This window comes from Pholcus phalangioides, unplaced genomic scaffold (assembly GCF_987345545.1).
Source record: "Pholcus phalangioides strain wild (caught in Gottingen) unplaced genomic scaffold, Ppha-v1.0 ptg000024l_1, whole genome shotgun sequence".
Taxonomy (NCBI): domain Eukaryota; kingdom Metazoa; phylum Arthropoda; class Arachnida; order Araneae; family Pholcidae; genus Pholcus; species Pholcus phalangioides.
This window is the reverse complement of record NW_028301616.1, coordinates 14,273,791-14,298,969: the sequence shown is the minus strand read 5'-3', so window position 1 is coordinate 14,298,969 and position 25,179 is coordinate 14,273,791. Positions and strand designations below refer to the sequence as shown.

Genomic DNA, 25,179 nt, shown 5'->3' with positions numbered 1-25,179 from the left:
TGGCCAAAGTAGAAGTAAAAAATTTGTAATACAAAAAAATTAAAATAAATTCTTGATATTCAGAAGAGAAAACTTGAATTTTTGGTTATTGATTGTGTGTGTGTGTGGGGGGGGGGGGGGGAAGTAAAAAGCTTTTGAATGTAGTGCCACATACACATTTTTAAGATAATGAAGATTGTTTATATAATTTTTTTCCTTTAATGATCGGTAAGTTGAAGGTGAATCCACTGAAAATTTAAAAGTAATTACTCAAAAGTGTTTAGCAGAAAATTTTTAAAACTGTTTCATTTGAGAAATCCCAACTAGGGGCCACTGTACCTGTGGGTAATTGATTCTGGACCCTTCTATGGACAATGAAAAATAATATGTGCAGATATTTATCAGAGATCTCTGAAAACCCATGGAAACGAATTCACATAACTCTGATAAAATGTAAGGAACATCACAACACAGGTATAATACTTTAATAAATGCTCTGTAAACATACAAAATAATACTGAATCACCTTGTGAACAATTTATGGTAATAAATACTCATCATCACACATAGACCAGGGGAAAAAATCTGAACGCGTAAATAAAATATAATATAGATAAACAGCATTTGTGTTTAAAGAAAACAACAAAAACCTGTAATGGATATTTCCCATCCATGTTAAAAATTGATTTTAAATCTGAATACTTAAGTATATTTTGAATCATTGAGGAATAATGCAGTTCGTGAGTGGTTTGGGGGGGGGGGTAAAGTATACTAGTTATATACCTTATAACTAGCAACATAATTTTACCAGAGAATAGAATTCTATAAAAGATATATTGGGCCCAATCAAACAAGAAGACTTGTTAATGAATTCTTGTTATTGGTGATGAGTATTAAAGTCTTATCTCTTTCTCTCTCACACACACACTACTAATGAATCCAGTATCAGATGAACACGCAAAAAATATTTTTGATCCTATTTTTGATTTAAAAAGACAATCTAACTATACTGAGTTGCCAAAACTTGCTGATTGATGAAGTATAGCAACAAGATAATGGAAAGATGTATGACTTCATTAAAAAAAACTACTGTATTTGCTTTTACACATATTTAACGGTGATGTATATTATGGCCAAAGTCTGAAGTATGGCCAGTTTGTAAATTTGCCAAGAGTTTTGGTCAAAGTGAAATGTGTTTCTCAGACTTTGGCCGGCCAAATTTGCAAAATGGCCAGAGATCCCTGGCCAAAGTTCAATGTACTGATGCAAGACAGTACAGTGGGTGACAAAACCTTTTTTCTTCATTGCCTACATGTGATACATGGATATATAAAAGCTGTATTGTGAGCTCCACGTGTCGAGAAAAAAAAAAGAAGAGAAATTTGAGAAAGATCTATTTCTATAAAAATATAAATATATAGTTTTTCCGTCAATATTGATATTTTAATTCCTTTGATTGTTATAGGGTTGCCGTAGCTAACCATAATTCTAAATGGTCATAATTATCACAAAAAATATGTCAACTTGGTGATGACCCTGAATCATGCTTTTTCTTTTTGGACTTTGGCCAGGGATCTTCAGTTAGTTTGTGAAGAGGCAGGCTAAAATCTGAAATTCCGACATTGGTCGGGTCAATTTACAACAAAACTGGCCAATTCGTGAACTGATTTTGGGCCATAACATACATATACAGAGTTTGACAAACTCCAGTCACCATGGCAACTGAAAAATTCAAATTGGCACTGAAATTTTTAGATATGTGATTACTAAATTGGACAACACAAATTTCTGGAAATTTTGCCAATTTTGCATACCAACACCAAAAATTTCACAAAATTTGAAAAAAAGGGAAAAAAACTATTTCAGATAATTTTACTTGTAAAATATGCTTGGCCTAAAGAATTTTGCTGGCTCATAAATAATTTCTTGGTTTGTCAAGCTCTGTTGAAAATTAAGTTTAACCCCCTTTACAGTTTTCTTGCTGGAGTGTAATCTTGAAAGGCTTCAAAATTATATTCCACTTTTTGGACAAGTGCAGTTATGTAAAAACAAAAAGTTAGGGAAAAACTTTTCTGCTCTTATTGTGCTCATGAGATTTCTGTGTTTTACTAGCCCTCTATTCAGTTTCTTAGAAACATTAGTGAAAACATGGTAAAAATGTTATTCTGGAATGTTTGTCTTTTGTTATGTCTTGGGTGGGGAAGAAGAGAGGCTTTAAAAGGATAAACTTGACTGAGATAAACAGCAGAAACTTATTTTCAAGACAATACTAATTAACAGTAACCCTGTGAATTACCAAAAGATCAATCAGTTCACCGACTTTTAACCCTTTAAACAGCATAGCAAAAATCTCACCAAACCACTTGTAAAATGCCATCCTTTTTTTTAGCAGGTGCAAAGTAAGAGGGAAATAGGAAAATATGTTCCATTAAAAAATCAGCTTTAGAAGATATCTGGGCTTGTCATTGCTAAAAAAAAAGACGATTAAAAGAAGACCAGATATTTTTTGCCAATGTAGCTGAGAGTGTTAAATGATGCAACAGGTTGAAGAAGCCTCAAAAACTATTCTTGATAAACTGATACACATACTTTTATTGACGTATGACTTCTCCTATCATATAAAACATCAGCTGGAAGTGGACATGGAATTCGAATCTTATGGTAAATGTCATGTCTGAACTAAAAGACTATGTTTGGTGAGTGGTATAAAATTGAAAAAAAAAAACAAAGAACAGTGACTAGATGAATCTATAATTTGATAAATTCATTTAAAGTCCTAAGAAAGACTTAAAACGATAAAAATATGGTAAAAAAAAATTACCATCAATGTATTGAATGCAGTTTTGATTGCTGGGAGCTCAATTTGAAAAGCATAGATGCATGACTGAACCATGGTTCGCTTCCAGAATGGGAGGAGGAATTCCAAGAGTAAATTCATGTGGTGGTGCTGTCAGAGAGAGAAAATATGGTGCATCAGACCAGGCACAGATGCAAGGCAATGTTTTGGGGGGAGCTACTTGTGTGTACTGGATTATCATGATGAATGGATTATCCATGAACCTCTAGGTTCATGGGATAGACCATGAACTAGAGACCATAAAATACTGGGATAATCCAGTATTTTATGGGACACACAAATTTTTCATGTATTATCCAACTTTTGAAAGAGGAGATCGCCCCCACTCTGAATTTGCGTCTGCATCAAAAATTAGTTACCAAAAGGCCTCTCAGCTCTACATGGAATGATTTTTCCTTTGAAAAGGCACTATTAAATACTTAGAAGTATGAAAATGAATGATACAAATTGATAATTGCTTATCACCCAGTTTGTGGTCTAACATGTCAAGTGCCATATTGACAAAATTTCTATTTAAGACTCACAGGTACTTAATATGTAGATCAACCAACGGGCTGTAGCCATAAATATATTTCAGAGTAGCACGACTAGTATTTTTTGGGAGGGGTGAACCAACGTGATAGAACAATAGCTTTAACCATGCTAGTTCATGAAAATCAGTCATTTTCTAACATTTTGGGCCTCTCAATAAACAGCCTTGTCAATCAATACAAACTATTCGAAAAATATTTTAGCAGTGCAGACTAAAGTGGAAAAAAATTAAGATTTCGAGAAATGACTACATACAAATATTTGATGATTCTAAATATAAAACATAGATTTTAAATATAGTTATGCCAAGAGTGAAATAACTCGTATCAAAAAAGTGAATATTTTTTATAACCTTTCTTCTAATCAAGATTTTTTTTCAGATTCAAGATTTTGCAATTTTCTTTCAGTGTAATATATCTATGATATAAATCCTAAAAATGTATCTTCTGTAGATTTATCTAATTTTTATAATTTTGTTGTAAGGCAACTTCATATTGGTCTATCAATGAGGCACTTACGTCTTCTAGATGAGCTATGACATGAGCTTCAAACTCGCTATATGGAAAAGACTTTGAAAAAATATACTGACATATAGGGCAAACTTTTTTCTCAGAATCAGCAATATTGGACTGTTTTGAATCATTTTCATATTTCTTTGAAAATTTGTCATTTGAAGTCGTCGCAGCTTTCATAGCACTTGCCGTAGCAGTTCTGTTTTGACTGCTGCCATCATGATCTTCATCGTCATCATTCTTTGCTTTTGTTTCCTTGAAATAAGTCCTCATAATTTTGCGCACATCTTCACCATTCTTATTACTGTTGTTAATGGTATTGCTGGTTAGTTGCTGAGTAAAATAAGCACGAAACGTTTCATCTGATGGCCTCTTAAATGTTTCTTCACACTGACTGTTGTTGAGATTGTAATCAGCGGTGCTGCTCTGATGTTCTTTTAGTTGGGGTTCTTGATCACAGGAAAGCATCATCCTGACTTGATTACTACTAGTACCTGAAACCAAAAAGATAATTTCAGACTCAGAAAAAGTTATATGAAAGTTAATTTATATATATGTACAGAATTGAACAACAAATCCTTAATACATTGAAGGGCGGTGATGAATTTTTCACTCAAGCTGTCAATGGTGCTTAACTGGACGAAATATTTTTATATGTAAAAAACAGCAAGCATGGTGCTTAACTGGACGAAATATTTTTATATGTAAAAAACAGCAACTTCTCCATGTTAAGAAGGAAATCATCCAAGTGCTAATAGATAATCTTCTATCCATTGTAGGCAAGCACATTGGTGCTCAATAAAGCAGGTGCCTGATTGTGCTTGATTCTTTTGCCCAATTTCACATTAGCGAGTTATTAATTGGCATCTCAATTAAACATCTCCAGTTTAAGGATTAGCAGTGAGTCAAGTTTAGTTTGAACATATTTAAGAGTTGTCAACTGGGTCTTATTCTACTGAGGATGGGCAGAGACATTGTTCACTAGTGTTTGACAAATCTGAAAAAGTAAATACTGTATATACTAGTGTATAAACCTATTCACATTCATAACCTGCCCTCCCCCACACAACCACTAAAATGGTAAAAAATTTAAAATAAGTGTATAAGTGGGGACCTCCCAAAATTAGACACATTTTAGAAGAAAAAAAAGTTTGTTTCTAACATAAGATTCTCACAAAAAAAAATCAAGTTCGTCAGAATCTTCTCAACCTTCCTTTTATTTAGCTGGTGATTTAGAAAACATCAATAATGTTTTTATAATGTATCAATGGCTACAATGGGGCTAAGAAGGCAAGGGTTTACAATATATTCAGTCTGTTGGCTGAGTATGCAAGGCTACTGTTTGAGGGCGACGAACAATTTAGTACAGTTTTTCTCAATTAAAAAAAAAGGCTTGGTTCCTAAGGAATTTGTCTGAGGCCTAAATTTTTTTTTGATCTGCCAAGAATCGCTGTGGTGGTTGAGTGGTCATAGTGATGGACTCGCATTGGGAGGAGCTGGAGCTGGATTTGAACCCCACCGTGGCCGCAGTGGTGGTTACTGAAGTTGGTTTCTTGTGGTTCCCAACTTTGATGAGTGAATACAAGCCGATCTCCCCATTAAAAAGTCTCGCCACAGAGCAACAGGCCTATAACAGTACAAATATTCAATCATTACACTTCTCACTTCTGAAATATAGATGGCAGCACTGAAAAAATCGGACATTACATTATATACGCACTCAAACTGTTAGGTGCTCACACTTCCACGTCAGCTCAATTGGTAGTAAATTGCACACGACGATAGATCAGAGTTGTGCTTGGTTCAAAAGAAAAAAAGATCTACTAAACATGGACTTTTTATCATATTTTTATGCTCATTCAGGTAGTAAAGACTGTTCCATTTTGGGGTAAAAATTTTCTAACGCTTGTAATTCTGTCCTTTTTGTTTTTTTTTTCTATTTCCCCTTATCAATTGTGGGTAAGGGGAAGAAATCTATTTTAAATTTTATCTTAATGAAAATATATTTTTTTGATAGCCGTTGATCATGTTGTGGTTAATTCATTCGCCCAGCATTCATATATTTGTCCTTTCATTGGAACTGGTTCTAAAAAATTTAAGCAACTTAAGAATAACTTTAAGAACATAGATAAGGTAGTCCAAAGACCATAGATAAATTGTTGTAATTGCAAAGCAACCATGATTGATTAATTCTTATAGATGCATGTTACAAAACTTCTGCTACAATGTAATAGGTATCTACTTACTTGAATTATTTAGGACGAATCGAAGTTTTTCATTTTGGAGCTTCAAATGTCTTTTCAGTGCTTCAGATTGAGATACAAGATCACATATTCTTATTTTAGCCTTTCCCATTTCTTTCAAGTTTGTTTCATCACCTGTAGAATCATTTCTTGGAGATGAACTCTGAATATTAATATTTTCATTATCGTCAATTCTTTTCTCACAGACAGCAGCGAGACTCAACTTTTGGACCTCCTTCATTTCTTCATGCATCTGTTGGAATAGTTTCTTTGAAACGTCTTCCCAACACTCAGTCGGTGGTGATGATGAAGAGGATGGTGCATTTTTTCTATTCCCTATATTTAGCCGACTGGAATGTGTATTAGTATTTTGTTTTCTCATTTCAAAACACGGATATGTATGGAATTTACTTTTCGATAGTTTTTCTTGCAAAACACAATTCTCTTCCCCAATGGCCAGTGTTCTCATCTTTAGTCTCTTGTTTTCCTCGCATGACAAGAACAAATTTGACTCCAGTTCGTGATTCTTTCTCAGTAATTTGTTGTTAGCTGACTGAAGCTCTTCAATTTTTTTCACAGCAGCATCATTCTCTTTCCTTAGCTTCAGATTTTCCTCCTTCCATCGTATAACTTCAGCAGAAAGTTCCATTTTACATTGGTTCAAGAACCCTATACGTGTCTTATCGTTCATCTCTTGCTCTTCTCTGAGCATAGATCTTCGAGTGTCACGGCCCATTACTCGTTCGGTGGAGGTATATTTCGCTCTACTATTACCACTAGGTGAGAGATTGGCTAAGGCATTCCTGCTGTTGCAATGGTTCTGATCCATTGCTAGCTACAATAATGAAATAAATAAATTTTATTTGATATATTCATAAAAAAAAGTTATTTTTAAGATCAACAGATTAAATTATGTCTAGATCAGATTTGTTTAGGCTCGAGCGCTGAACCCTATAATCTTTTTTTATATCTGTACAAGCTGGTTTTTCCCTACCTGCAGTATGATAAAATACAGTGAAACTCTATACAGGATGCATAGCTGTATCTTGCTGCAAATTACTGTCACACCATTGATCCTGTATAGGTATACTTCCAATTAGAAAAAGGATCCAAATATAAAACATGTAGCACATAGATATGTCATTCATGTTTCAAAAGGTTGTATAGTTATTAAAGTATAGAAATGAACTTTTTATACGAACACCCTATCTTCAAAAACCCAATCAGAAAGTTGTTGCCCTGCCTCCCTGTGGGCAAAAAAAAAGAAAGAAAAAAAAACGTTTCCAAGTGCAATTTTTACGCAGATATCTGAATTTAAAAATATGAGAAAAGTTGGGAAATAGCAGCGTAAACGAGGGAAAGAAGCATTGTCTGTTAGTTTATGCTGTTCTTTCCCAAATTGTTTGATTTGTGAATCAAATATCCTAGCGAATATTTCACTTAGAAACACTGATTTTTTTACTGGCCTAAGGAAAGAGTGGTCAACAACTTTCTGATTGGGTTTTTGAGAACAGGGTGTCCATATAAAAAAGTTAATTATTTTATTTTAATAACTATGCAACCAATTGCAATATGAATGATGTGAGGTCTACGCGCGTTATTTGGATACTTTTTCCTAATTGGAAATATGTCTCTAGGATCAACGGTTTGCCAGTAATTTGCGATGAGAGGAGTTAGCTAAGTACCCTGTATAATGATACTCTAGTGAGCGGATAAACATATTGTTATGAAGGATTTATCATTATAGATGGAATATTTCAGCACTATGAAAATTGCATTGGGGCCAGAGAGTGTAATATTGTTACATAGGATTTTCATTGTAGTGAGATTGCACCATATATACAGTTACCAATTGTGTATTTTAACCATATGCACATGATAAAATGCAGCTTAGAGAGAACATGGTTCATTGGTATTACTTAATTTTTTTTTTAATTTTATCCTTCAGCAATTATTTATTTTTAGTCCTTAGCTGAGGACAAAAAGAAATTTTACTTGTAAAATTTTATGACATGAATGTCGCTCTCCACTTGTTAATACAAGATATACAGTTGACTGGATGTTGTGAAGATATTTATTATTTTAGATGTTAATTTTTTAAGGAAGGAAAAAACTCATCTCTGCCTCTACCGGGAGTCGAACCCGGGTCCCTTGATTGCCGGACGAGTGCTCTGACCACTAAGCTACAGAGGAGATAGAGACTTTCCTTCGCTAGAGCGTATATATGCCCGGGTTCGACTCCCGGTAGAGGCAGAGATGAGTTTTTTCCTTCCTTAAAAAATTAACATCTAAAATAATAAATATCTTCACAACATCCAGTCAACTGTATATCTTGTAAAATTTTATTCGATTTACGACGTGGTTCTAGCTTTGGATCAAAGGCTCTCTGAGGATGAAAAGATGATACAATCCTTGGATTTGATATGCAGCAAAAGGTAAAAGTGTCATTTTTCTTTATTAAAAAGTTCACTTTTTTTGTCGAGCTAACTCTATCCTCATCTTGGCTAACTAACTCTATCTTGGGCTGAGAAAAAAGCCATCTATCTTTCTAAACCGTCCCACCTGGGGGCCAATTCCTGAAGTTAAGAGAGGCTACTAATGTCTCTACTTCAGTGCCTCACGCCACAGTGCGTGAAATAAGGAAGGCAGGGTCGTGTCTCCAGTGGTGTAGACAGTAGCATGCTTGCCCGGTATGCAAGAGGGCCTGGGTTCGAGTCCCGGCGGAGACAAGATGACTTTTCTTTCCGAGTTCGCCCCAGCATAATATCCAGAAAACAAAATGTTTCCTAACTCTATCATTTTTACATTAAATTCTATCACTTATGTGAAAACTTCTGAATTCAGCACAATAATTTTGATGAAAAACATTAATTTTCTAGCAGTTCTGAAAGTTCATGGACGACAAGTTCATTAAGTAGATTAACATTCAACCTTCATTTTAAGGTACAAAACTTCTATTTTATTCAGAACTCAATTTCAATTCCTCTTTAACAATATAATGGGCTCAATATCTTAAAAATGTTTCCATTAAACGAACCAGATTAATGTGCCTCATTTTAGAGACTTTCATGGGAGAAAAACATAATTGTGACCAGTTCAAAAAAGATTTCAAATAAAATGAACCGTAAAAATACATTTCCCAATGTTACATAGATGTAAAAAACTTTTGGTGTGTTTATATTGATATAATTTGTTTCAGTAGATCTATTCACATATTTGATACAAGATTTACTGCAAAATAGTGGCCATATTTTATAGCTTGAATTTTTTTTGTTACCATATAATAAACAGTGTAAATTAAAAAGACAGTAAATTTTTGGCATTATTACCTTTGGATTATATTGGTGATTGAAATCAGTTTTCTTATTTTTGAGTCAGCTTATCAACCTTCTGTGGTTTATCCCATAAAAACATATTGAAAATAATTTTTTTTACAAAAACTTATGTAAATTGGTACTGTCAGCATATTTGTAATTGAAACAATGCATCAACACAGCAATTTAATTGATTAGAATGGATTTTTTGATTGGCTAAAATGGTTCATTAAGGGTAAAAATGTAGCCTACAGTTAGCCTTGATTTGAATGTTATCTATGTACAGTAAAAAAAAACCTCTCTTTAAGGTCACCCCTCTTTTCTGGGAAAAACATAATTTTCCCTCTAAAAATTTTTTGGGGAAATGCATTTTAAACCCTTGATTAATAGTCACCCCTCTCTTATGGACAATTCTTTTTATCCTACCATTGTTCACAAAAGAGAGATTTTACTGTACAGATGAAAATTTGGTTATCAAAGTTGAATAGTTTTTATACCTCAAATTTTATTTCCTGTCCTCAATTAGGTGTGCTTTTATGAATCTCTGGACATGCAAAAATTCAGCAAATCTTGAAAAATGACACTGACAAGGAATCAACTCTTTTTAGATACAAAATTATTATGCCTATATAGCCGTATTTCATACTGAAATTACACTAAAAGGTGTACTTTATGAAATACCAAATATAGAGAAGGAATTGGTATAGTGGGTTGTTTTTTAACATGTATTTGCCATTTATATTCAAATATACACAGGACCACATAGAGGGTTAATTCGTTTCAAACATGTAATTCTTCTTTTTGATCCTTCTTGTAAAAATATATATATAAATTAGCTAGAAAGAGCAATTCCATTGGGGGAACAGCTACGATATTGGTCACCACTTGGCGATTTTATCAGTTCATATCCTCATTTAATCAGCTTCTAGCATACAATGAAATCTTTTTCTTCTTTTTAAAAAAAAACAATAGATTAATCCGCTGACATGTAATTACCTTTAGATCACAATGAAGTAGGCATTTCCCAGAGTTGAAGGATCTTCATAGAAGATTGTTTGAAACCACTAAAAATCGCCTACCTTCATTGAGAGATTTTCCACGCAAAAAAGAGGAATTTTTAATGTGTTTTGAACATTATCCCGTTACAAGTTAAATCCGAGTCAACTTAAATAACGGGTCTGACTCGTTTGAACCATCTGTTATAGCGGTGACAAAGATTAAGCGCTTCTTTAAAAAGATAAATAAAAGAAACAGTAGTTCATGAATCAATTAAATGTCAAATATGTTCCCACGTAAACAAACAAGTCGTTTCGAAGGTTTCGGCTCACTGGGTTTACGAGGACTTTCCATCCAATTCACAAAAGTCCACACATAGTGTGACCATATTACCCATACTTTGCGTTATGTTCCCACATTTGGTTATCCCAACCTTAGAGGAGAAATAAAGATTAAATGAAAGGAAAATTATATTCTCAATGATCCCAACCTTTTTATTATAACCAGAGCCGCCCTTAAGGGTGTGCGGCAGGTCAATACCTTCTGCTCTTGAAGGTATTGGGCAGGTGCGGTAACAGCGGGGTCCCTCACCGTAACCTTCGAAAACTGAGAGCCCGTTGCGTAATCCACTTAGTTTTCGAGGATTAAGCCCGCACCCACGAGGAATTATTGGAGGCTTTCACCAATTGTTATTTTTTTTTTTTTTTCATTCTGAATTTTCATTAATTCTGGAATTTTTCTGTCATTAATTCTCTTCATTAATTTTCGAATGATTTCTTTCATCAATTCATGAATGTTTTCTTTCATTAATTCTCGAATTTTTTCTTCAATTCTAGAATCATTTCTTTCTAAATTCTAAAATTTTCATTAGTTTTGGGAATTGTTTCTCTCATCAGTTTAAAATGATGTTCAGCGATGAATTTTCATCAATTTTTGCGTTAATTTACATTTAATTGTGTTTAAAATTTTTCTGCATTCCTGTATATTCTGAAATAATGGATGCTGATTCCCCCCCCCCCCGCCACAAAATATATGAAATCGGGGCAGAGGAGGTCCTGAACATTTTTGGTGCCCCTGCAACGAGTCGCACCTGGCCCCGCGTCTGTTAAGGGCGGCCCTAATTAAAACGTCTCTCGATTTTTACCCTCTCCCGTTTTTTTTTTACAAATTTTACTTGGTTTTAATCTTTTCGGATTGGAGATAACTTTCACAATTAAAAAAAAAAAAAAAATGTATTTTTATAATTGTTGCTCGGCTGACCATATTTCATCGAGAAAAGTACGGAATCAGATCCTAAACCAAGGGTCCTCAACCTTTACCTATTGGTTTGAAACCTCGTCGCATGCCACTAAAGTGATCCGGAATAGCGCCGCAGGTTACTTAAGTGATTTGTACGTGTGCCGCGGGCCGATCAAGTGGTATGTCAATATTTTGCGGGTTACAAATTAGCGATGGGCAAACTACTTCCCGCCGCAGATGTCAAAATTATGGAAAAAGAAATTTTCAATTTCAGTGTTTTGAAAAAATTCATTTGAGGGGGGTGTTCCCTTTTTTTGCATATGGAAAATATAGTTGCAAGAATTTAAATAGAAATTTATTATTATTTATTATTATTATAAAAAGTATTTTTAAAAAGTATTTTTGTATATACGAAAGATTTTAAAAAAGCTTTTGCATATACGTACAAAAAAAATCGAACGCGTATGCAATAAAAATATGTATAAATTTATCAGAATATACTTATTTTTCACAGTTGTAAAAGATAAACCATTGCCTCTCATTTGCAATGAAACCATGGCAGTCTTCAAGGTATACGACACATCCCGCCACTTCATTTATAAATATAAAAATTGCAATTATGCGAGAGACAATCAATGTCTGGATATGTCCGCCCCGCCAAATTTTTTTTTTTTTTGTTTCGTTTCCCGCTTCTAAGAAAGTTTGCCCATCAGATCTAGATCATAGTTTCCCAAACCTTTTGTTCCATCGCCTACTTCCCCAAAATTTTTCTCTTATAGCCCCAACTCTAGCCAAACCGTAGGATCCTATACTAAACGCAAAGTTTCTACCGTCTTCCTGAGCCGTTCCATTGCTCCCCACCCCCACTTTGGGAAGCACTGATTCTAGACCGAAGAATACAGTTAACTGATAATGGCTGCGTCTCAGTTAAAAGTTCAACACACTATATTACTGTTGGTATGAGTATGGGCTACTAGACATTTTTTCACCTGTGGCCCATATTTAGACCGTTTCAAAAACAACGGTTTTCACAATTTTTGTAATTAAATTTGTTATAAAATATACGGAATATTTTAAGCATGTATTTCCTATCTTCATCCTTACATGTTTTAAGTTGTATTGATGTATAAAAATATCGAAAAGTAGGTAGGCTTACATATAAGCTGGCCAGACCTCAAAATGAAACATGTAGCCCATATTTTGACCCTTTCTTCTAGTATTATAGAAATATTGTGGGAGAGGAAAAAAAAGTAATGCCAACGTAAAATATGTAACATTTATTATAAGTCATCACATTATTTTGATTCGTTCCAGAAACGTAACAAAATACATCTCAAATATATTAAATATAATTATACTTTTTGGTCACGAATCAGTACAACGGGAATAAATTACGAGCAGATAGGATCACAGGATTAAACGCACAATCGCTCACCGGTATACGTTTTTAAAGTTCTAAATAGTCAAGAGCGCAGAAAAGAGGTAACAATTTATATGTATTCACAACAGGGCTAAACATCAATTAAGTTTCGTGCATATTTCAACTGGTGGGGAGAAATTCAACATTCTTACCGAGAGGACATGTTGGTTCATCGCATATCCGGTTCACCTTTGACGTACTTGCGTAGTGAGCGCAGTATCTCGTGATACCACGGTTCCAAGCGAGATACGGATTCGTGAGACCTTATAGCCTCGTTGAAGGCATCTTCGTCGTTCTCTGAAGTGGCCTGGGCCAGCTTCAGCAGCAGATTCCTTTCGCGGCTTTCCTCAAACGGCGGGTTGAGTTCTTCGTAGCGGAAGATGCACTCGTTTATCTTGGACGCGGCTCTCTGGCGATCCGACGACGCGCACATGTACAGTTCACATAGACCTGCCCTGAGGAACAAGTCGGTGGAAATGTACTTCAAGAGGCTCGAGTCTAGCGCCTGTGTGCCTACTTCTTCGTATATCTCGACTGCCTTCGCGTAGTCACCCAGCAGAGCGCTATTCTTGGCGATTTCCAACTGGCACTTATTGGCAGCGCTGTTTAAATTGTCGAGAGTGAAGAGCTCGAACGCTCTCATGTTGTGGTGCACATTTTTCTGCAGATCCAGCAATTCACCTGAATAAGAACAGAAGAATTTGACTTTCATTGAGGAGAAATAATAATTTTCATCAAGCTTCGTTTCAATTTTAAATCCTCTAAGTTCAAGGAGAAGTAAATTTCAACCTCAAAATCGCTGAACAGCATAGGCGTAAACTTATATTGGACCCGTGGCCTCGAGCTTCCGCAAAATATTATACAAATACTAGTTCAAAATCATAGCCACAATAGGAAAATTGTCCAACGAGGCGGAACATAGAAATATATACACGGTGCATCTCTTAAAAATCTCAATTAGAGAAAAAGTTGTTGCTTTGTCGCTGCTGAGGCCAACAAAAACCAATTCACGTTATTCAGTGCAATATTCGCTGCGGTATTTAAATTAAAACAGAAAAGGTGAGAAAGATCGGCATAAACTGACAGACCTCATTACATAGGTGTACGCAGAATTTTCTCATGGGGGAGGGTTTCAATATTTTTTCTTCTGAGGGGGGGTGTTGCGTTTTTTCTTGCAAAATAACACTGTAATTTCGGCAAAGAGAGCCCCTCTTTGCTTACGCTAATGCCTCATTATGCTGATCTTTCCACCCTTTCTCCAATTTTTAAATTCAAATATCTCAGCGAATATTGCACTTAGAAACGTGGATTTGTTTTGTTAGCCTCAAGACACAGACAAGCAACAAATTTCTAACTGGGATATTTAGGACAGTGACCAAATAAAAAGAATATATTTTTATTTTAATAACTACAACCCCTTGCAATATGAATGACCTGTCTGAGGTCCACACATAAAACCTCTTTTGCTGTCACCGGCGGGACAAAAAAACATTCGTGCATAAAATAGGGTTCACCATTAATCAGGGGTTTGAAATGCATACTTTTATTTAGCAGGGGGAAAACATTTGGCCGTAAAAGGGGGGGGGTGATTGCATCTGTGGGCAGTGCCGTCTTAAGGCATGGGCCCACCCGGGCACGGCCCGGGGGCCTCAAGAGAAAAGGGGCCTCACAAAAATGAAATCTGGTTGAAATTTTCAAGAATTTGCCTGGTAGGGCCTCAGAAAAATCACTTGGCCCGGGGGCCCATGATGTTCTTAAGGCGACCCTGTCTGTGGGGTTTTACTGTATTTGAATACTTTTACTAATTGGGAGTATGCCTCCAGGATCAACAGTTCGCCAGTAATTTGTTGCAAAGGAACTTTCCTACGCACTCTGTATATGCCGATAACAAATACCGATGACATAAGTAAAGTAACTAAAAATCAGGGTAGCAATACCGAAGGAACTTAATTTCTTGTAATCTAATTAGCTTGACTCTTATAGTCATTGGGATAAACTAAAACATTGCGAAACATCTGATCCAGCGGTTTCCCAAATATTTATAGTCGTGGGCACCCTCCCCCGAAATCTCGGTATCTATCATGGACCCCAACTGTTTAGTCGTGGACCCCAGGAAATATTGGTATCTGGCAATATTTCCAATGTTCCTAAATGTGATGCGAGATAGCAATGTAATCTACCGGATTGCAAAGGAACTAAAACAACGTTTCACGCCCCATCGAGAGCAGTCGCCACAAGTACAATTGCTGTAAAAATGTGAAATATTCTTAATGGCATCTTACTCGATGCGCCAAAAACAAGAAAAACCTTTTGCTAGTTTGTGGGCACCCGAACTTTCTCCCTATTGATAAGTCCCAAACAGAGCCACTTTAGTGATCTCTAAATGTTTCACGGATCCTTCAAGTGCTCTGGAAATGTGCCACGTATCACCCAAGTGATCCGTAATTATGCCACGGAATCACTTAAGTAAGGCCCCTTTCACACGGAGCGGATGCGGACGCGGGTCCGCATACCCTTTAACACGAGCACTAAAGCCCGCATCTTTAGGTTGAAATTCGTGCATAAAAACTATTTTTTCGCAATTTTTGTTATTATTTTTCTCCTTCATCCCTGATTCAGTGCCTAGAGGCATTCTTTAGTGGTTTAGTCTAGAGCCCCATAGAATATGGGTCTAAAGATGTCTTCATTCCGATCCTCACAAGTAGTCGATGGGAGAAAATGTCTTCAAATATTTTCAAAAGATTTTGAAAAAAAATCCCTCTTTTCGGAAAAATATGAAAAAAAATCCCTCTTTTCGGAAAAATATGAAAAAAAAATTCCAAAAACATCCATTATTCGAAAAATCCAATCCAAAAACATCCAAAACATTCGATGTTTCCGAAAAAAAAAAAAAAATTCAGGAGATATCAAAGAGTTTGCAAGTAGAAAAAAAGGGGGAGGGGTAGAGACTTTCAAAGTGCCTGTGCTTAGAAATATTCACATCACAATTCTACCTTAGGCCGGGATTACACTATAAAAGTTTTGTAAAAGCTCTTTGATAAAGCGTGAAAAATTTAACCAATAAGATCACCGGTGCTTGAATGCAACCGATGCGCCTATTGGTTGAATTTTTCAACTTTTATAAAAGTTATTTTATAAAACTTTATAGTATAATCCCGGCCTTAAGTCCGGATTACACCATAAAAGTTTTATAATAATTATTTAAAAAAAAGCAACTAATAAATTTATTATTTGCTTTTTTCAAGTTTTATAAAATAACTTTCATAACCCTTTTAGAGTGAAGTCCCATCGTTAGATTAGTCACTTCTGATATATAAAATTTCACTTTTTTTTTAGTTTAAAGACACAATATCGAGTAAAATATAGTTGTAGGTATCGGGGGGCACCAAAACTATTCAAGTGCTTAGGGCCTGCAATCCTCTTAATCCGGCCCTGAGTGAACACCGTACGTGGATAATGTTGTTTATTAAAAGTTTTTTTTTTTTTAAGTTTAAAAAATTAAAAGATTAAAAATTAAAAAAATAATAAATATTTAAAAAATAATTTAAAATATTTATATTTTTTAAATAATTTTAAAAATTTAAAAAGAAAAAAATTTAAAAATTTTAAATTAAATTTAAAAGTCATTAAAGTATGTAGTCAATTAAAAAATATTCGTAATGAACAGAACGGCTTATAATTTTGGTCCCGCCAGTGGCCGTTGTTGACAGATTTTATTGTATAAAATAGTAAAGTATGGACAAAAGGCAATTAAAGTTGCTATATCTCCATCTCAGAAGGAAACAAAGGGATAGACGTATGTGGGTACAACATATTTGATGAACAGGGACCCTCATATGGTGTTTTTAAGGGTATTTATGGCAAAATAATTAAAAACATTTCTTGCAAAATTCCGTTAAAATGTAGCCAAAGATGCGGACGAATTCGCTCCGCATCCGCATCGTGTGAATATCTCCGAATAAACCTATTGTCAAAACTTCTATGTGCGGATGCGGAGTCCGCACTTAGGTTTTGACACATGCGGACGACGTCCGACCCGCATGAACATTTCCTAGGTGCGGAAATTTTTCGTCTCCTCTGAAAGGCTCAGTATATTCCAATTGTTAAAACTTCTTCCGGACCCGCATCCGCTCCGTGTGAAAGGGGCCTAATCTGGGAATGTTCCGCGGGTAACTTGAGTGATGTAAAACCGCACTGAGGGCCGCTTAAGTGCTCTAAAACTGTGCCACATGTAACTCAAGGGATCTCTAAATGTGCCACGGATCGCTTAAGTGTTCTGGAACTGTGTCGCGAGTCACTTAAGTGATCTTTAAATGCGTCGCTTAGTTCATTTTTACAAAATTAGGTTTGGGGCCGTATCAGATAACCCTCAAAGCCACATTTGGTCTGCGGGCCAAGGGTTTAGCATATATATATGGCTTCGAGGGTGGGTCGCAATGAATTTCGCAAAAAGAAATTTTGAACTCGGCCTTCAAATTGCATTGAAATTAACAGAAATTTGTCATATAAAGGTATTTTTCTTTCGAAATTTTAAGTTTTTTTTTTAAGAAATATTTTTTGCATTAAAAAAAATGAATTTTTGATCGTCAATATCGGGGGCATAGGGTCTGATCCCCCATAGCATACGTCTCTGATTCCACCAATATGCGTTAGGAGGTGGGGGGGGGGGCAGAGCTGACGAAATTTTGCTGATAAGGAGGCTGAAAATTTGCTGACGTAATACTTGAACGGTCCCTTGGAGAAAAATTCCCTACGACACCATAACCTATATAGAATCTCTTCTCTGCACCTCTTTATCCAAGTCTATATCCCTCCGTAGGTATGGTTTCCAAAACCTTACAGCATACTCCAGTCCAGGACGAACTAAGCCTCGGAAATGGGAAGAATGACTTCAGGAGAATGCGAAGAGACCTTTTTTGAAAATGAAACCCAGCATTCTATTCGATTTCTTCCCTCATATTCACCGCTGAACAATGTTCAGAAAACCTAAGCCGCACGTCAATGAGAATTCCCAAATCGGTGACCCTAGTCGCTGTCCGGTAAAAAAAATTCTCAACGTCTGAAAAGACAACATATCAATCAAGCATTTTAGATTCAAGGCTGGGCTATAAAATTAAACCGCAATTTCTCTATCGCTTCGGCTTCTTTTCCCTGAGTAACATATTACGTAATAAAAAACGGGTCTGTCTCTCTCGAACATTGTTTCCTGTTGATAGTTCAAAAAGACCGTGTTAATATGTGTGTGGGCTGAAAAAATTTACCACCGACATTGAAGAAGATATTGCGTAATGTGCGTATTTGAATTGCTATGTTGTATTGTTGTCTTTTGTTTTTCCTTGTCTTTACTTTATGAAGAACTAACGTTGACAGAGAGAGAGGTATTAGTTATTACATTACCATGAGTATTCAGTCAATTCTGGAATTACTTCATTCTGAAAAGTTCTTCTCATTTCCGTATTAACGCATGTTTTTTCTATCAGACTCGGCACATTAATTACAGAGACCGACTTACCTTCCCCGTACAGTTCGGCCAATGCCTGGTGGTGCTTTGCCGCCATCCTTTGACGACCCATATCCGTATAGACATCGACAGCCTTCTCCAGGCATTTCGCGCAGTCTGACGGGCTGACTTTCTTGTAACATTTAGAAGCCTCGATGTAGTGGTTGCCGGCTTCGTGACGCCTGCCATTTTCAAGCTCGAGAGTAGCGGCTTCCAAAAACGCGTGGCCAGCTGAAGCCCAGTCCTTGGCTAGTTTGAATGCGTTCGCGGCCTTTACGTACAGCTCGCAGGCCTGTTCCACTTTCGGTCGTCCCGCCTGGCCGCAGCATCCACCCCCAGACTGTGCGTTGAGCTTGTCTTGTGCTTCTGCCATGAGTCGCCGACCTTTTCTTTCCGCTTTTTCGGACATCGTGGTTCGAAGTAACTCTAGAAAAATCAAAACAAGACAGTACTTAAAAGGTCCGGTGTGTGTTAAGAGAAAATGAGGAGCTTATTTTCACAAAAGGGAACATTTCCACTTTTGCTAAATTTACAGAAGTAAAACCCCTTTTTTTTCCACTCCGGCATGGGTTGCTTCACAAAGGTGGAAAATGGTCCAACAGGTAGCATATAGGGAAGGGATGCTAGAAGAATATTTAAATACACCGCTGGCCACCCAAATTGCAACACCAAGAAAGACAAGAGATATCGCAACAATATTTATTTTGTAGATAACATGTTGACCAAGCATCAAATGATTAAATTTATAGACTTCTGTGAAGTGTGGTTCCTGCCAAAATCAGTAGCCAGAGTAGCCGCCATTGTTGGAGATCACCGCTGCCACACGCCTCGGCATTGATTCAAAGAGACTTTGGATGTGTTCTTGGGGTACAGCAGACCAAGCAGCTTCCACGCGTTGCCAAAGTTGATCTGGTGTGGCAGCTGGGGATGTAATCTGGGTCAATCGTTGAGCAACCATGGACCACATGTTTTCTGTCGGCGAAAGATCCGGAGAGCGAGCTGGCCAGGGAAGCAATTCAATCTGGCGATTGAGGAAGAACATTTGGACAATGCGTGCCACGCGTGGTCGCACATTATCCTGTTGAAATATGGCTGTGGGCAAGCCCTGAAGGTAAGGAAGGACAACTGGCTCCAACACCTCTAGGATGTAGCGCTGGCTTTTTAAAGTACCGGCAATGCGTACTAGAGGAGTGCGAGAGTGATATCCAATACCGCCCCATACCATAATACCGGGTGCAGGACCAGTGTGGCGGTGCATAACGCAGCTGTTCAGCATCCTCTCTCCACGGTGTCTCCAGACTCGAATCCGACCATCGTGGTGTTGCAGACAGAAGCGGTGACTCGTCAGTAAAGACAATTTCATTCCATTGTGCCGTCCACATCCTTCGTTCATCGCACCATTGGCGGCGGAGACGTCTGTGGTTCTGCGTCAAGGGTAGACGAAGCAATGGACGTCTTGCGGACAGACCACTCTGCTGTAAACGGCGTCGAATGGTACGCGCAGACACTGGATGATGCGGTACAGACTGAATGTGCTGTGCTATGGTTCGTGAGGTGGCTGAGCGATCCGTCACTGCCATACGCACAATACGCCTGTCATCACGTGAAGTGGTGCACTGAGGTGGATGCGATCGAACACGTCGGTCCGTCGTACTCTCTTGCATCCAACGATCACATATCCGCATTACAGTTATTTGGTTTCGTCCAACACGACTACCGATTTCCCTGAAAGATAATCCACAATCTCGGTAGGCCACTATCCTTCCTCTGTCGAACTCGGATACTTGATCAAAAGATGATCGCTGTTTTCTACGAGGCATAATTGATCGTTTTTTTGAAAAAACCACAAGAAAAACACAATTGCCGTACTTCAAATCGTCGAAATCTCCAAGCCTTAAATAGCGCTTTGAAGTGGCGGCACAGGCGCGCGTGATGTGCGTCTGCGCTGAAATTCTAATCATTTGCATACCTCACCTCCGCTAATGCATGTTGTAAATTTCATATTATTTGCATGCTTCCTTCAGGGTGTTGCATTTACGTTGGCCAGCAGTGTAAAATGTTTCTTAAACCACATTCAAGGGAATTACCTACATTTGGATTTTGGAAATGTTCCGTTTTGAAAGAAAAAAAATCAATAGAAATGCATCTTTTTTTTTGGTTAAAATTGGAGCTAGTCAAGTCTGAATAATTGAAAATTTCTGCGTCACCTGTTGATTTCAGAAGGTTTTAACTAGCCAGGAAAATACCCTACTGCTCTTTCGTCATTAACATAAACACGATCATTCTACAGTGGAACCTCTCATAACGGACACCTCCACTAACAGACACTTTTTGAATTACATCGACGGTTACTCAATGTATTTTACTATCCATTAACGGACACTCTTCGTTAAGCGGATAAAATTTTAGGTCTCATGGGTGACCATCTAGAGGTTCTACCAAAAAATACCGAAGTTTACGAAAAAGGTGGAAATGTTCCCTTTTGGTAGAAACGACTAACTTCGAGAAGAATAATAAAAAAACCAAGTAGAAGTCTTTGCTATTGTTTATACTGTAACCGTATTCCTATACTACCTGAAAAGGGAAGGGGGAAAAAGTTATATTTCTCGAACACCGTCTCTCTCCCCTTCTGTTATCAAAACGTGAATAAAAGCTGGCTCAATCCACCCACTGGCTGTTGATGGGATGGACAGGGTGTGGGGGTGGGGTTGGAAAACATGTTCGAGAAGGGGGAAGAAACGCAACACGGTCTCTGGGCTCGTCACTGCCGAAATAAGGTTTCAAGGAGGCGAGATTAAGTGCCAAAATACAAAGCATCGAGTTAGGCGAGATATTTCTTAATTTCCACTGATAGGATTAGGGAAGCCTATTTCAGTATATATCTACTCAGCCCATCACGCTACTGGGGAGTTATACAGTGAAACCTCGATATAACGATACTCTGTGGACCAAGGAAAAAATATCGTTATGTCGAGTATCGTTGTAGAGCTAAGTTTCAATGTAATAAGAAAAGAAATAGTAGTGTTTCTGATGTACTGGTTACTGCGCCTGCGCTTGTCTGGATTGCAAGAGAACCAGGGATCGATTCCCTTCGGAGACGACAGACTTTTCTTTCCAAAGTTCTTCTCAGCATTAATGGTCTCTATCATCTTCGCTCTAGAGGTGTACCTTATTTTTAACTATTTTAAATGGTTTTTAATGATTCTTTCTTCAAGTTAATACCTGAGGTGCATATATGTGTACCTGACTCAAATGGTCCTGCTAAAGATATCGATTCAAATCAATTAATTAATTACAGTAAAACCTGTTTTCAACAGAACCTGTATTAAAGCGGAAACCTATCTTCAACGGAAAAATAAATCGTGGTCCCGTGATTTCAATGCCAAAATACACCTTAAAGAACCTGGATTAAACGGAACCTGTCTAATGCGGAAACGAAAAGGAAAATTGTACCCTCTGACGGAAAATTTCACACAAAAACTGAGTGTTTGGCGACCAATAGAGCAAAGGATCATACAAAATGTTAAATTGCTCCACCAAAATTTTTTATTCAATTCTATGCTTGCAAATGTGAATTCTACATCATCAACCCCTTAGATTACATACATATACTTGATGATGTGGTTTTGATAAGCCACATATGAATTAAAGCATTTCATTTCATTCCGTGCACCGCCCAGGCTCTATCGACCAATTAAAGCAGTTGGCACCCCTTTCTGAAACTAACAAAACTTTTCCACGGGAGAAATCAGTGTAAGGGTTGAATTTCCAAATGATAAATGCAAGGCTCAAGAAGTGTATGTAAGCTGTGTGCATTCCGTCACCGCAGATGAGCAGCGCCGGAATTTAAATTAGGCAGAGGGAAGGATGCCCTAGCTGCAGAATTTAGAGGGGCCGCAAATTTTAGGTGGGAACAAAAGCATCGTTATAAAATCATCGAATAATATAATAAAGATGGTAAATGTTATTTTATAGAAGAAAAACAGTGTAGGTCGGAACTTTATACACATGCGGCCAAAACTTGAATACAGTATTTAGTAATTATAAAATAATTATTCATTTATTTATATTTAATTACTTTAAATATAATTAAATGAAGGTTATTTAATTTATTTTCAGTTAATTTATTTTTATATATTTTATCTCAATTACTTACGAGATCGTTACATAATTTTACACATTATATCAATTGAACCTTTATTAAGCGGAAACCTGTGTTCAACGGAAAAAAATCTCGTTCCCTTGCGATTCCGTTGAAGGCAAGTTTTATTGTATTTCTCTTTTTAAAGGGAATTTCGACTTACAGTAAACAAAACAAAAAAAATGTTAAAACCCTAGAACACTAACTAAAATAAAATTTGCATGTTTAACTGCCTATACGTCTACATTTCTGAAACGTGAGTTAGTATTCTAGGGTTATTAGTAAGTCAGTTTTGGCTCAGGTGTGAAGAGGCTATAGATGAATGAATTTATGGATACATTATAACTACAGCCCGGATTATGTGCGCTGAAAAAGTGGAAAAATATGCACTAAAAATGCTGAAATATGCATTAAAAAACTTCGGAAATTTTATCTAAAGATAAATCTTCATTTAAATACGCTGAGATATGTCGAAATCAAAAATATGGGTGATAAATGAAAACAAATCAATCTATCAAAACAATCAACCATCTAATAATAACAAAGTATAGCACAAAAAATGCAAAATATATACAAAAATGAAAAAAAAAAGTATGCGTTTGAAAGTGCCAAAAAAAAGAATCAAAAACTGTGAAAATAGGCGTTTGAGAATGCTGAAATATGCATGAAACAAAAAATGTGCCTTAAAAATTTAACATTACACATATATGAAAAATATACGCGAAAAGAAAAAAAATGCTTAAAAAAAGAAATATGCACAAAAATGGAAAAAAAAATGTGCATATTACGAGTAAAAATGCTGAAGCATGGCTTACCCTAAGAGAAAAGAAAAATACGCTGTAAGGTATAAAATATGCGCAAAAAATAAACACTTATTTAGTGTTCAAAAGTGCAAAAATATGCATTTAAAAGTGCATAAAAGAAATTTGATTATTTTCAACTTTTCATTCTTCAAATTTAATCTTGCAAACATTAAGTACAATGCCATCAATGGAAAAAATGCTAAAGATATGCCCCTACTTCTAAAATTTCGGTGATTTTATGCATTTATAGGCACTAACTACAAAAAGCACTGAAATACGCAATTGCATATGCACTTATGCATTGGCATATAATCCGGGCTCTAATTATGACTATAGATTAATATCCGGCATGTGTCTCTCTGGCGTGTTGTAATGCCAAATTGCTGTGAAAATAGCATCTCGAAACGCTGTTTTCGAGAGATCTCTCTCTCTATTCAATAATACTGTCAATGTTTTTCTTTGTACGTACTTAGCTATTTGTTTTAAAATATACATTTAAAAGTACCCAGAAATACGATTCAATTACAAACCCGTTAAGGAATAACGACATCCGTGATATCAATCCGATTAAGAGGGATTCCTCCCTTCTACTTCAAACACATTTTGTATCCTAAAAAATGTGTCACATTCCGAGAAATATTATTATTCATGCTTTCGTGATGGATGATATATATTATTTTCCATACTCAACTGTATCACGCACAAACGGGAGAGTAAACAAATATAAAAGAACCGCGCAGAGACCCGCACCGCAATCAGCTGCTGCGTAGACGAACTTTTCCGACTGTAGCAGCTCAATATCAATTCTACCTTCTAAAGCAGCCTTGCTCTAGAAGGTGTCAATATCCACCACCGAGCGCTGAGAGTCGAAATCGATCGATGTTCAACGAGAAGTGTTGCCATTTATACATGGCGAAACTTTCATTTTACCGTAAGCGTGGGCTACTTTTGCCCTTAAAGGAGGTATAAAACCTCTATACCTCCAGTAAGCTTTGGCCCATTTTTAAAAAATTTCGAATTTCCTTTCCAATATACAGGAGTGTCCTGTAAATGCTAGCACGGCCTTCATCTCATCAACTGTCCGTCGTAGAGGTATGATTCCAATTTAAAAATTGCACAAAAGGCGTTCAAAAATTACCCTGTATCAGTTTTAAGCGTGAGAATGCTGTGTGTAACAAAATAAAAAAAAAAATCTAAATTTTTATATCGTCGCCCCCCCCCCTGCTCTAAAGTCCAATTAGAAAGTTGTTGCCCTGTCTCTCTCTCTTTCTCTCTTGATGCCAACAAAAAAAAAAAAAATCCACGTTTCTAAGTGCAATATTCTATGCCGTCTTCTTTTAAGTCACATCGAATCCCCGCTCCCCGCACCGTAACCCTCGAAAACTGAGAACCCCGGGCGTAACCCACTCAATTTTCGAGGGTTATGTCAACACCAACGGTTAATTATTGGAGACTCACCGATTCTTTTTCCATTAATTCTGAATTTTCATCAACTCTGAAATTTTTTTTATTCCAATTATTTTGAATTTTCATCTATTCTAGAATAATTTCTCTCAATTATTTTTAATTCTTCAATTCTAAAATTTTCATTAGTTCTGGAATGTCTCTTTCATTAATTTTTTAAATTTTTTTTCATTAATTCTA

The 25,179-nt window shown here is 36.5% G+C and overlaps 2 protein-coding genes across 3 annotated transcripts; both read right to left on the bottom strand.

Moving 5' to 3' along the window:
* Positions 1 to 970: 970 nt before the first annotated feature.
* Positions 971 to 10,737, bottom strand: LOC149068796 (uncharacterized). Its single transcript, XM_089250930.1, has 3 exons — positions 10,433 to 10,737; positions 6,126 to 6,957; positions 971 to 4,373 (listed from the first exon to the last, which is right to left on the bottom strand). The coding sequence occupies exons 2-3, from the start codon at positions 6,949 to 6,951 to the stop codon at positions 3,826 to 3,828; spliced, it is 1,374 nt and encodes a 457-aa protein (XP_089107056.1). The 5' UTR covers positions 6,952 to 6,957; positions 10,433 to 10,737; the 3' UTR covers positions 971 to 3,825.
* Positions 10,738 to 12,933: 2,196 nt separating this feature from the next.
* On the bottom strand, positions 12,934 to 24,333 carry LOC149068795 (alpha-soluble NSF attachment protein-like). 2 transcript variants are annotated; one of them, XM_089250730.1, is made up of 3 exons: positions 24,066 to 24,333; positions 18,604 to 19,017; positions 12,934 to 13,772 (listed from the first exon to the last, which is right to left on the bottom strand). In XM_089250730.1, exons 2-3 carry the CDS (start codon positions 18,998 to 19,000, stop codon positions 13,261 to 13,263), a joined length of 909 nt encoding a protein of 302 aa, XP_089106856.1. In that variant the 5' UTR covers positions 19,001 to 19,017; positions 24,066 to 24,333; the 3' UTR covers positions 12,934 to 13,260. The 2 variants fall into 2 exon arrangements, with proteins under 2 accessions (XP_089106856.1, XP_089106858.1); XM_089250732.1 differs by having other exon boundaries at positions 24,227 to 24,333.
* Positions 24,334 to 25,179: the final 846 nt, after the last annotated feature.

Coding starts and splice junctions, on each gene's coding strand:
- LOC149068796 (XM_089250930.1), bottom strand. CDS start 6,951: ATGGATCAGAACCATTGCAACAGCAGGAATGCCTTAGCCAATCTCTCA. Junction 4,374..6,125: donor ATTCGTCCTAAATAATTCAA/GTAAGTAGATAC, acceptor TTTTGGTTTCAG/GTACTAGTAGTAATCAAGTC.
- LOC149068795 (XM_089250730.1), bottom strand. CDS start 19,000: ATGTCCGAAAAAGCGGAAAGAAAAGGTCGGCGACTCATGGCAGAAGCA. Junction 13,773..18,603: donor GGCCGAACTGTACGGGGAAG/GTAAGTCGGTCT, acceptor GTTCTTATTCAG/GTGAATTGCTGGATCTGCAG.